The sequence below is a fragment of the Herpailurus yagouaroundi genome, unplaced genomic scaffold (genome assembly GCF_014898765.1).
Source record: "Herpailurus yagouaroundi ecotype Mexico unplaced genomic scaffold, PumYag 202, whole genome shotgun sequence".
Classification (NCBI taxonomy): Eukaryota; Metazoa; Chordata; class Mammalia; order Carnivora; family Felidae; genus Herpailurus; species Herpailurus yagouaroundi.
The window spans coordinates 9,952,209-9,965,577 of NW_024412433.1; the positions used below are offsets into that span (position 1 = coordinate 9,952,209).

The window sequence follows — 13,369 nt, forward strand, 5'->3', positions numbered from 1 at the left end:
CCCTGTGACCCCTTCCCCCAGCCCTGGCAATCACACTCCCTGTGACCCCTTCCCCCAGCCCTGGCAATCACCATTCTACTTTCTTTGTTTCTTCTTCTTTTTTTTAATCTCCCCTTGTCCCTCACATCCCAGCCTCTGTTACCCACCATGCCACTCTCTGTTACTGTGAGTTCAGCTTTCTTTTTTTCTTTAGATCCATATATAAACCAGCTTACACCATATCTGTCTTTCTTTATCTGACCTGTTTCAACTTAGCACAATGTCCTCAAACCCATGCATCCACATGGTTGCATCTGGAAGAGGCATCTTTTCAACGTGCAAATCTGAATACTCAGACCCTTCTCCCCACCAGTTTCTCTCCCTGCCACTGCTGAGCTCCTATTAAATTGCATTTATAACTGAAGACCAAAGGCCACACTATTGCCTGTGGGGCCGCGGGAGGGAGCTCCTCACTCAGCCAACCCCTGGCTCGCTCCCTCGCTCCCTGGAGCAGCCACCTTGTCGCCCTTCCAGTCTCTTGTCCTGTTCCCCACCTTTCCCCCTTCCCCGGGGTTTTTTCCTGGGACCATGTTCCCCCTGCTCTCCCTCAGCTCTGGTTTTTACCTACTTACCTGGAGAGCCCAGCTTCCTACAGACCCTCACTTCTAGAGCAATTCTGATTCCCCAATTAGATGGAGATTTTCCTTGTCCTTTCCAGTAGCACCGTGGAGGTGGTCCTTGATTGGCTTGGCACACTTGTATGTCTACAGCTACTATGGGATCATTTCTTTGGTCTCTGTACCCCTCAAAAGACGGGGAACTCCAGGAGCCAACTGTGTACTTTCCCTCGCTCTTTATCCCGGCATCTAGTGCCATGCCTGGCACATAGTAGGTGCCCAATTAATGGTTGTTCAGCAAGCAGATCCTATGAAAGAGGTGAACTTTTCTTTCCATTCCTTTCCTACGCTGTCCTCTTCTGAAGTTTAATGAGAGCTCTTAATCTTTTGCGATCTCATTGACTGCCTTGCTTGTCCAAATAACTCTTAGCTATGGAAAGCAGAAGGTAATTTGAAAGCCCTCCTCTCAATTAGTCCAGCAGCAGATGGTCTCAAAAGTTATCTAGCTGTCTGATGTCCACACGTTGCACACTCACTCTCTTTTTAAATAATATAGGTGAACACATGAACGAGCCTGACTACGTTCACGTAGGTAAATTAAAAAACAGATCTAGGCAATGTGTTCTAGAATGAAATTTATAAAGCTAATGGTGTCTCCTTCGGTGGAGTGGTGGTTGTTGCTGGGTCCGGTTTTAGTCTCATCCTGGCCACAGGTGGTCTGTTTGACCCCGTGCAGCTGCTTAAGTCCAGCCTCTCTCCCTAGCTCCAAGGGCTATGTTACAATTGACAGGTAAATGCAAACACACTGTGGAAAACACAAAACCTTAAACAAACTGAGTTTGAAACCTAAATACCAATGGTCTCGCAGACCCATAAGCAGGCAGTTTGTGTGCATGTGTCCCTGGTCATGCACCTGTTGGGGCTGATGGGATCATCCCATCGAGCATCTTCTGGTGCACAGCTCCTCTCTGAGCTGTGCTGTAGCTGGCATAGTGAATGGTTCATGCAGCGGGACTCTGGGATGCGGCAAAGTGATAGCTCGTGAGGGTCTCGTGACTTATGCCAGGACTGGAGGTGACAGCTTCGGCCGCCTGGTGCAGATCCTCTTGATGCTTCCAGACCGAGGTTGGATTTACTCAGATCCAGCCTGGTTCCAACCCGATTAGTGAGTAAAGCAGCCACGTTCACATCTACCAGAAAAATTTCAGCCGACAGTAACGTAGGAAAAAAAAAAAGTGGGGGTAGGGGGAGGAGGGAAGCAGAGCTTTTCAGAGGAATTTCAAGAACGTTTTCCCAAAGGTTCAAACAGCCCGGAATGCAGAGTTTGGGGAAGTAGAACAGATGGCCAGAAACGTACGCAGCGTAGGCAGCTCAGGCCTGGGACGCCGTGCTGAGCACGTAACCCAGCGCCGTTGTCTGTCCACAGTAGCGGCCGGACCGCCGTGGGTTGTGTGCTCGCTGTGGATGCACAGTTGATACGAGTGAGCTATTCACATGAAGTTCGAAATCAACTGTGAGGGCTCAGCGGGAACGCACGTGGCCCTGCCATAGCAGTGGGAGCGGAGCCCTCTACCAAGTCAGAGTAGAAACATCGCTGGCTGCCCTTGCGGTGATGCCAAGTGGCTGTTAACGGTGAGGTCTGAGGTTGGACTCCAGCCTACAACTGAATTTTTCAGAGAAGGTTGAAATAGTTGCAAATCAAGTGAGTCCTGCTTTTCTTCCAGCCAGAAGAATGAGTGACTCTCTCTCAGTGTGAACCAGGCATTGCCAAATTAAATGCCTCTGATCCGGGACGGAGGCTTAGTTCTCGTTTCACAAAACACCTTCTCCCCTCCATGGCGACCGTTCAGTTGCCGTGATTTCTGTCAGTCCCTCTGGCCATATGTGAGCTGGTTCGGACAGAGCCGGGACTGCCGTCATGGTCAGTCTCACTGCTGCACGGACCTCGTGAGCTCAGGCAGCCAAGCTCACCTGGCAAAACCAGACCTCAGGGGTCTTGGTGAAAACTCAGGAGTCTGAAGTTCTGGATGTGAACACACTTCACTCATCTCATTCTTCTCAAACTCTCAGGAGCCATCAGGTTTGGGGGCATGGGTCCCTTTTCCGTTAGGCTTCTAGAAAGGGGATCTGTGTCTCCCTGTGCTCTTCTTCAGATTGTAACCATTCAAGGCAAAGCATAGCCGGTTCTCAGATTCCTTGGTCACTGAAGATGTAGCTTGGGTGAGTGTGTATGTGCCCGCACATCGCACACATTCCCGCAGAGTTTGGCCCAGTGAGAAGAGTCCGAGCATTTCACGGGAAGACGGGCCCGTCCACACACACCCACCCCTGAATCCCATTTTCAGGCTCCCGTAGTCCTAATGTGAAACCAGTCGTCTCGAGGTGCTGGTGCTGTGAGTCCAGCACAGAAGACATCCCTTTCCCACACGAACTTGGCTTCTCTTTGGTCTTATGTAGCCCTTTTTATTTTCCAAACTTCCTTTCAAGTCCTGTTCACGTTATCCAGAACATTCCACATGTGTGCAGGTCTGTAAACAGTTCATACTTTGACACTCTTGACCTGTGCCAGGCAGGAGATTATGTCCCATTCATCCATTTATTTTCCTGCTCATACAGGTTGGCGTTTTTTGAAAGGGCCCAGAGCATTGCTCAGTAATCCTGAGCTCACAGCGCGTGCCTCAGAGGGCAGTGTCCTGCTTCTCCTTATCCTTTATCTCTCTTCCACCGTGACACCTGCTCCTTTTTAGGACCACCCACCACATGCCCAGCAGCAGACTTTCTTATTTTTCTTCACGTGTTTTCTAACTTGTGCCTACAATAAGCCATGGGGTACGGGTTGCTATTTTCATCTTATAAATGAAGAAACGAAGTCTCAGGGAGGTCAAATAAATGTTGCAGCTAGGATTGAAGGCAAGGTTGGCGTGATCCCAAGACCCACACTTCTTCCACTGTTATGCTGGAAGATAATCCCATGGATGTTTTCTTCAACTAATTTATTGCCGATTTTTAAATATTTTTATAAAAGGAATACATTATTCTTTTGAAAGAAGCTGGAAAAGACGGAGAAGTATAATGAAGGAAATAAAAATACTTGTGATTCTGCCTCCCATTGACCTCTATTGTTAGTGTGTTCCTGGGTGAGGCAGACTTGGGTCTAGACTTGAGCTCACCCAGCTGGTGATGCCAGTTTCCTATAAAGCAGAGAGAGAAAATGATGGATCTTCAGTTGGTTGTAATGATTAAGTGAGATGTTTTCAAAGAGCTTAACATAGGAAGGCAGCAAATTCGTCATTACTATCACTCTGTCTTGAGCTTTTCAGTGTATAGATAAGCACTTTGAGTTCACATGTGACTGTACTATATGGGTAGGTCCTGTTTGGCCAACTGCTTTTGTTCCCTTGTTGGAACAAAACATCTCTTGGGGCTCCTGGATGGCCCAGTTGATTAGCCATCCAACTCTTGATTTTGACTCAGGTCATGTTCTCGCAGTTTGTGAGTTGGAGCCCCACATTGAGCTCTGTGCTGACAGTGCAGAGCCTGCTTGGGATTCTCTCTCTCCCTCTCTCTGCCCCTCCTATGCTCGTGCTCTCACGCACACACACACTCTCTCTCAAAATAAATAAATAAACTTAAAGAAAGAAGAAAACATCTCTCCATCTCACTAAGAGTTGAGTATTTGTTTCCCATTTTTTTTCTTTTATAAATTGGTTTGTCTACTTGTGGGACAGAGAGAGAGTGTGGGGGTAGGGCCTCTGGCTATAGCTATAACATTTTATTTCTTAAAAAAAAAAACCTGAATAACAATCTAAAGCAAAAATGGTTCAATATGAACTTTATTATCTTTGAACAGTATTAACTTTGAGTGGTGGATACCTGGGGGTTGTGCTTATTTAATGAACCTTTTTCTAAATGTATAGTATTTGGTCATTTAACATTTAAAAGTTCTGATGCTGAGATGAACGTCCTTGTATATAGGGCTTTACGCATTTATAGGACAATTTCCCCAGCATAAATTCTAAAAATTGGAATTTCCGGGTCCATTAAGTCTACACAAGGGTTGAGTATCAATTTGCACATCCTCATTTCTGCACACATATCAGCTGTGGTTATCAAATATTTTATTTATTTATTTAAAAAAAATTTTTTTAAGGTTTATTTATTTTTGAGGCAGAGAGAGACAAAGCATGAACAGGGGAGGGGCAGAGAGAAAGGGAGACACAGAATCTGAAACAGGCTCCAGGCTCTGAGCTGTCTGCACAGAGCCTGACGCGGGGCTCTAACCCATGGACCATGAGATCATGACCTGAGCCAAAGTCGGATGCTCAACCGACCAAGCCACCCAGGCGCCCCTCAGCTGTGGTTATCAAATATTTTAAATACTGTTTGGAATGGATAGAGGAATTGCATTTTTAAAGAATTATGAAAGTAAATAATTTTCTATTTGTGTGTCTTTGGTAGATTCCTTTTTAAATTTTTTTTTTAAGTTTATTCATTTTTGAGAGAGAGAGAGAGACAGAGCGTGAACAGGGGAGGGGCAGAGAGAGAGAGAGGGGGAGACACAGAATCCAAAGCAAGCTCCAGGCTCTGAGCCGTCAGCACAGAGCCCGACGCGGGGCTCGAACTCCCGAGCCACGAGATCCTGACCTGAGCCGAAGTCGGACGCTCAACCGACTGAGCCACCCAGGCGCCCCGGTAGATTCCTTTTTATATTTTTGCCCATTTTTTCTATAGTGTGTTCCTGGTTTTTCTTAATGATTCGTAAGAGGCTCTTGTATGTTAAGGACATTAGCCCTTGATCTGGGTTATCCATAGAAAATAATTCTTCCCAGTTGGGGTGGCCCTTGTATTTTAGGTTGCTGAAGCAAGGTCAGTGAAGACCTTCCTGTTACAAAGGTCACAACTCACACCCAGGCCTTTGCTTACTTTCGCCCCAGACCTGCAGTGGAAGTCCGGTCACATGGCGGAGAGCCTCACCAACATGCCCCGGCACTCCCTCTACATCATCATCGGGGCCCTCTGTGTCGCCTTCATCCTGATGCTCATCATCCTCATCGTGGGCATTTGCCGCATCAGCCGCATCGAGTACCAGGGCTCTTCCCGGCCAGCCTACGAGGAGTTCTATAACTGCCGCAGCATCGACAGCGAGTTCAGCAATGCCATCGCCTCCATCCGGCACGCCAGGTGGGCTGCGTGGGGAAGGGAGGGGGGCGGAGGGGAGAGCCCGCTGCCATCTGGGTGCATTCCTGGGAGCCGGGTGGTGTTGCGAACAGGAATCCACACCTGCAAAGAGGATTTCATAGACGAAAGCATAGGTTCAAGGCATACTGGGGACAGATAATGGGGCTGCTTTATAATTTGCTGCTAGCTTACTGTTTGCATTGAATACATTCATTCATTTAATTTGTGTTTATCCGTGCTATAAATAGCCGATTCTTAATCACTGTGTAGGAAACGTTTTTTGATGATTGCTTTTTGGAATGTCTTTAGCTGTGCTCTCCAAACAGCATAGGTAAGCAGTGACGTTCGATTTAGCGGCTTCCTTAAGGAATGACAAACAGCTTTCATTCTGCTGTTGGTGTACATATTCTATAAAACGATGTCCTTTTCTGGAGGAAAGACTCCTGGAGGGACGAGGTACCACACCAGTGGTGCCACAGAGAAAGCAGGAGTCGGGTGTCCGAAGTGTGGCATTTAGTCCCAGCCACCCCATTACTTGACTCTATTTCACACAGACCATTCAAGCCTCTGCAAACACTGGTCCCTGAACAGCGAAAAGTCATGTCTCCCTTAGTCAAGGCAATCAAATTAAATTACAAATAGTAAAGGCTTGTATAAAGAGATAACATCCTATGTATTTCTCCAAATCTGTAACACTAACAAAATCAGCTAATCTTTTTTTTTTTTACTTTTAAAAAACTTTTTAAAATTATTATTTATTTTTGAGAGAGAGAGAGGGAGACACTGAATCTGAAGCAGGCTCCGGGCTCTAAGCTGTCAGCACAGAGCCTGACGCGAGGCTCGAACTCACAAACCGTGAGGTCATGACCTGAGCCGAAGTTGGACGCTTAACCGACTGAGCCACCCAGGCGCCCCCATATTTTATTTTTGCACAGGATGTTTAGTACAAAAACGAGCGCACCAGTGTTTGTTAAAGGAAAGCTGTTTTCTCTTTTAATTGCTAGAATGATCTAAAGTGCACAATTCAGGAAGTCTGTGCTGTAGTAAAGAGCGTGCTGAGCTCGGTGTCTTCAGATTGGGGTCATGAGAGCTAGTAGCTGCAATACCTCTGTTGGGAGGCCGTGTAGTCGTCTTGATCAAAACACACGCAGCTCCGGATTCTGTCTGAACGGTACAGAGGCTACGAGGTTCAGAAAGTTTGCTTTCTGCGCAAGGAAATCCCCAAACCAATTCTGAGTCAGGCCCTACGTGCTGCTCATCACTGACTCCTTCCTTGAAGGGTCAGCTTAACAGCACAGCCTCCGGGAAGCCCTGAGGCCGGTCCCTGCACGTCTTGTTTATTTGACTCGTCCGCCAGCCTGTACATAAAGGGCCGTTTTCTTTCCGTCTCCAGCAGGTGCTGGCACACAGTAGACCCTCCCTCCTACAATCTGAGGTCTGTAGTGAAAGGACGGTCTCTGTCAGGGGTTGGTGCGGGATGTCTTGACCTGCCTGAGAGGTGACGTCATTCCAGGGCAGCAGCCTCCCAGGAGTGCTGGAGGTTCTCAGAAGTCACTGGGTGAGAGGTGAAAGGTGTAAAAAGTGGAGGCGAGGAGGCAAGCTCCTCTGTTGCTCAAGAGTCTTCTCTCTCTGTTCCCGGAGGTGCCGAGTTCACCGGGAGGGAGCGGAATCGGCGGCGTGACACCGGGATGTGTTGGGAGACCCAAGAAATCAGGTTCCCTCCACCCCCGGAGGGATCTCTGGCCAAGATCCTTTTGTGTTCAAGAGGAGTATTTTATTTCAGCCCTAGCATAGTTAAGGATAGATTCTTCTGAGCTTCCCGCTTAGATAGCCCGCTAGGAAGATATTTAGCTGGATAGTCTTGGAAGGGAAGAATTAACTTAAAAGCATTTACAGACCTGGTTCTTATTTGGTGCTGATTTTTATCAAAAATATTTACTGCAGAATTCCTACCCAGTAAGCTCCTCCATGCACCAGTGACTACCGATAAACCCACTGAAGTTAATACAATACCTTCCCAGATATCTGGAACGTTCCCTCATAAACGTTTACTCAGCTACGACCTGTGGTTTCTACAGCCTGGCTGTCTAGAGGTCCTGGCTGGGTCTCTGGCTGGTTGGCCCCTTTTCACTCCTTTTTCCTGGAAACCCTAGAGAAGCATTGAAAAAAAAATTAACTCTTTTTGCTGTTACCTCCTCCCTAGTTTTCAGCAGTGACCTGTAGCTTGCTCCCACTTCCCAGCCTGTCTCCCAGCTGCTGGCCTGGAGGTGACATGGGATCGGAATGCCATCAGCTGAGCAGCCACGCAGGACGAATACTGAGTGGGTCATCTGTGGCATTCACGAGTGACCGAGGCAGCGTCTGGTGATTCTGATGTCAGCTCTCAGTTGATGCCGGTGCTGGGCTGTGAGGAGCCCGTTTCTCTCTCTGATTAAGAGTCATGTGTTCTGTGGCTGCTTTGCTGATCCCTTGGGCCGGAGAGAGTTTGCAGCTGACCAGTGGGAGCGCACGGGCATTCCAGGCTCTGGAGCGAGGTCACATCTCGGCTGCAGATTGCTCTCTGCTCCCCCAGCGCTAAGCACCTGGTCACACAAAACAGAACCAGGGAAGCTGAGAGAGGACCCGGTCACGTTTTCTCAAAGAGCATCTCTGGCTTTGGGCCTTTCTCCAGGTCAGATCCGCCTGCTTTCCCTGTGGTGGTGTTTTAGCTCTTGACTTCCAGGGGCACATGAGCTGGAAGAGAGCACAGTCTCGATCTGCCTGAGAATTGGCTGCAGTATGTTTTAGTGAAATAACGTGGGCAAGACTTGTCACCAGATAACCTTTGGGATGTCAGGGACATTAATGCTATCGTGGCCACAACTTCCATCATTCCTTCTAGTTTTTGTTGACATGGCCAGACACTCCGCTGAATCCTTTGGAGAGAGGGACCGTGAGTGATTCTTAGGGTCTTCAGCAAGGGTCTGCGGAATACCTCAGCTGGTTCAGACCGTGTATTCTCTGGGTGCCTGTGACTGTTCGGCTCGGCCTTTATAGTGTGAAAGTAGCAGAGACACATTATGAGTGGGTGCAACTGTGTTCCAATCAAACTTTATTGAAAAACAGGCAACAGGCTGTAATTGGTTTGCAGGCTATCGATTGTTAACCCCTGGTCTACGTTATAATTTTCTTTATTTTCCAAAAAGATTTGTTTTACATTTAAAATGTACCTTTATGATAAGAAAAAAAACCCCGCATGTTATTTGAAGGAATAGTCACATAAATATTCCTGCAATAACACAGGCAAGCTCTTATATTGGTTTAGTACCTGAGAGTTTTTGTTTCTTTTTCAGGTTTATTGATTTATCTTGGGAGAGAGAGAGAGAGAGTAGTCGAGCATGCGAGCCAGGGAGGGGCAGAGAGAGAGAGGGAGAGAGAGAATCTCAAGCAGGCTCCACGCTGTCGGCTCAGACCCCGATGTGGAGATCCATCTCATGAACCGTGAGATCAGGACTTGAGCCGAAATCAAGAGTGGGACGCTTAACCAGCTGAGTCACCCAGCGTCTGAGAGTTTAAATGGACTTCTATAGGTGTTAGCTTCTTTCTTAACACCCACCCAGTTCTGAGAGAGCAGGAAACTATAAAAAGCTATTGGTATTAGAAATGTGAGTATGAATGCACAGTCCCGTTTTACTCGATGTAAGCTTGCCACAGTGATGGGTGGAGGAGATTCAAGGAAAGTCTTGGTTCACTCTATTGTGTTTTAAAAACCACTTTAGCTTCTGTGTGGTAGCTACCGCACTTTGCGCGGAGACCCCTGTACGTCCCTGGAGGAAGTGGAATGGACTTCTCAGGAGCGAGTTAAGGGACTCCAGCTCCGAGACAGTGCCAAGTTCCCTTTGTAACCAGCATTATACTTCATTCCCATACTGGTGTGGAGTCGATCTCAGTAGCACCGGGCACAAAGCCAGTTACCTGTCTAGATATGAAGTGAGGCTCCTTGTTCTTGTCCATGTCGACCGTGTGGCCGCTCCCGGCAGGGCTCAGCCCTTGCCTCGTTTTTCTCAACGGACCCCAAACACCCCTCCTCAAACCTGCCCTGTTGATATTCAGCCCCATGACCGCAGTTTAAGGTCACAGCCCTTTGAGTTATAGCTTGTTGGTAGATTGCATAACACGGAGGCATTTAACTTTCTGGATTTTGAAGAAACAGGTTCTTCTTCAAACTATGAAATCACATAAAAAATGAAACGGGTATCTTGGGGCGGCTGGTGGCTCAGTCGGCTAAGCGTCTGACTTCAGTTCGGGTCATGATCTCGCGCTTCGTGAGTTCAAGCCCTGGGTTGGGCTCTGTGCTGATGGCTCAGAGCCTGGAGCCTGCTTCGGATCCTGTGTCTCCCCTTCTCTCTGCCCCTCTTCCATTCACTCTCTGTCTCTCTCTCAAAAATAAATAAACATTAAAATTTTTTTTAAATAAATGAAATGGATATCGTAAACACATATTCAACCTATTAAGTCACTTGGATTTTTCCTCTTGGTCAGCCGACTGATTAATAGGCTGCGTGTGATTTGCTGGCCCTGCCATCAAATCGGGAAACTGCCCCATGGTTACTATGGGAAGAGGGCTTTTCACAGGGATTGTCCTATTTTGTTTAAAATGATCTAGTGGTATGTTGTTACCGACGGGTCTGGCTATTTTATGAGACCTAGATTGTCAAAGTATTTGCGCCCTAAAGTAGCTTCTGAAATTTTCAGCGTTGGGAGAAAGTATCCGGATCTAGTTGGCTTCTACACTCTTGTTCCTTTCCGTGGTCTCAGATATACGCAGGCCTCATGCAGTTTAGATAAACAGACTCCAGGCTGGACTCCAACCCAGGTTTATGGATGCACAATCCCAGGCCTCAGTGAGCCTTCACGTTTTAGCTGTGATTTCATTGAAAGCTTTTTAATCTTTCAGTAATACCCTTGGATTTCTTGGTGGCAGAACGCATGAACTCATTAGTCTGTATTTTGCCCGGTGCCCATCTGGCACGGTTTATGCCTTTGTGCCCCTGAAGACCGGTAAATCTTGAGTGAATCGGAACAAAAGATGGATGAATGTTTAAGAACCAAAGGTCATATGAAGAATGCAATGTTTTCCCATCTCCCACTGTCTTCTACTCCTCACTGTATGTGAGAGGGTGGACTTCCCAAGAAAGCAAAGGAAAAACTAGGGATGGGGGTGGGGGTGGGTAGGGTGGAGGCTGTGGTAAATGAGCCCCTTGAAGTGTTTGGGGCCCATCCGACCCACCATTTTAAAATTTCAGATTCTTTACGTATTTCCTTTGTGAATCCATTGGACTTGAAACAGTTAAAAAGAGTTGTCTCTACTAATGAGGAGGGGAGGTGGGCAAGTGTGGAAGATTGTTTAAGTCATACTGCACTCCAGGGACTTAGGGAAGGTGAGGTCTTCAGTGGGAAGAGACCACCCAGAAGTTGAATTGGCTTTATTTTCATAATCTCCATCTTAAGACTGGTTTGGCAGGAAGTCCTGAAATTGGATTTTGACACCCCTTGGCTTCTAAGCATCAGTCCTGCTGTTGTGGGGACTTTGATATATACAGATCTTTTGGGACAATGGCTTGTGCTCAAAGAAGGCGATGGCTTGTGTGTATGTGGGGGGTGGGGAGGAACAGGTGGGCGGGGTTGGACGGTGGGTAGCAGGGTGTGGACAGACATCTCCTTATTGGAAGTCCTTTCCTCCATATCCCCTTCTCCTTATGGTGGGACCTCCGATGACCTCTGAGCCTTTACAGCTCTCCTGCAAGTCCCACGGGAGAGGCTGTCTGTCCATAGTCCAGGGAGCACCGCCCGCCATTCTGTATTCCAGACACTAGAATGGATGTAAAATAAACTTGCCTCTCCAGATAGTTAAGGGTCTCAGAAGAAAAAGACAAATAGATACACGTTTTCTTGAAGCTTATTGCAGAGCTGTCATGCCTGGCTGCTTTGCCAGGATTTAACCTCGAAGCTTCAACATTAATTTGGGCTCCACGGTTCATGAAATCCATTTTTTTACCTCCTGCCCTGGAGACTAATATCTCCGCTCGTTCAGTGTTATATCCAGGTCTCTTAAATTTCTGTGCTTGCTAGGGAATGTATTTCTCAGGGTATGTTTATCATTCCATCTGATTCTTGAATCTAAATTATTCTCACCACTTGCCTTTAGTAAGGCTTGACATCCAGTGTTCATCTAACCAGAGTCTTCTCTCTCTCTGTGTGGTTTCAGGTTTGGAAAGAAATCCCGGCCTGCGATGTATGATGTGACCCCCATCGCCTATGAGGATTACAGCCCCGATGACAAGCCCCTGGTCACACTGATTAAAACAAAAGATTTGTAATCTCTTTTGGGGGGGGGAATTATTTTTCAAAAAAGATGGGCTACCACCCTCATTTAAATATTTTTAAGAAAATAAAAAGCTTAAATTTGAAATGGTAGCTGCTCAAGAGTTTTCGGTAGACTATCGAAGAACTAATTTTCTGCAGCTTTTAGTTTGGAAAAAATATTTTAAAAACGAAATTTGTGAAACCCATAGACTACGTTTTAATGTACTTTCCGCTCTTTAAACTGTATGCTTCGACTAGTGCGTGCTTCTCCCACGGGGGACACCGTCATGAAACCCAGATGGTGTTTCATGAAGTTTCTATGTGACTTGTGAGTGCCAGCTTTCTGAGTAGTTAGGAAACACATGTAGAGTATGACCCATATAACAGTATAGCCGTCACCTAAAAAGAAGTCTGAAATGTTTGTTTCGTGAAAAAGAAACTAGTTACATTTATTATTCCTAACCCGAATGAAATTAGCCTTTGCCTTATTCTGTGCATGGGTAAGTAAATTATTTCTGCACCGTTTTGTTGAACCTTGCAGAAATGTTCCTTTGAGTTTGTGTTTGTCACTTTCGTAACAGTGGCCGAGCTAGGCCTTGAAAACCATGCATAGGGAAAGGGCCTGGTGAGGCAAATTATGATCGCATCGAATCTATATTTTCTTTAAAAAGTCAAGGTTTTTATATCGTGAGTAAATTAAATTTACGTTGGAGTTGTTTGTTGCTAAGAGGTAGTCAATATAAGAGAGTACTAGTTCCTTCGTAGTGTGTATTTCTCATAATGCATCTTTATTTACATCCAGGACATGTCCGTGGCTGTATTGGATTGATATGTGCTTCTTCTGATTCTTGCTAATTTCAAAGAATATTGAATAAATGTTACCAAGTCCAGGATGCGCTTGTCTCTCGTTCTTTTAAAATTACAGAAAACATTTTGGGTTTGCTATTCATTGTCAATCTCCTTGTTTTTCACATCTTAAATATTTCAAGGAGTACGTTTCTGTGCCTTCTAGGAGCCCTCCTGACCTCCTGATTGCCAGTGACCCATCCCTCCGTTCCTTTAAACATGAAAGGTGGGGGTGGGGGGGGAAGATAAGAATTCTCATTTCCGCATTTACACCAGAACTTGCCCGCGACATGCAGCACGCGTGCCCGCTGAGGTGCTTTGGAACGTGGAAATGCTTGTAGGCATGATGTTCGGGGGACCTGCGGCCCCAATAAATGTTTCCTAAGCGCTGGGTCCAGTGGAGG

At 46.6% G+C, this 13,369-nt stretch overlaps 1 protein-coding gene across 1 annotated transcript in view; it reads left to right on the top strand.

The window, feature by feature from the left end:
• Window positions 1-13,012, top strand: part of DNER (delta/notch like EGF repeat containing) — a 322,578-nt gene extending 309,566 nt beyond the window's left edge. The window contains exons 15-16 of the mRNA XM_040450346.1: window positions 5,531-5,777; window positions 12,022-13,012. Coding sequence (XP_040306280.1) covers window positions 5,531-5,777; window positions 12,022-12,133 — 359 coding nt within the window. The 3' untranslated portion in view covers window positions 12,134-13,012. The remainder of the gene's footprint in view (window positions 1-5,530; window positions 5,778-12,021) is intronic.
• Window positions 13,013-13,369: the final 357 nt, after the last annotated feature.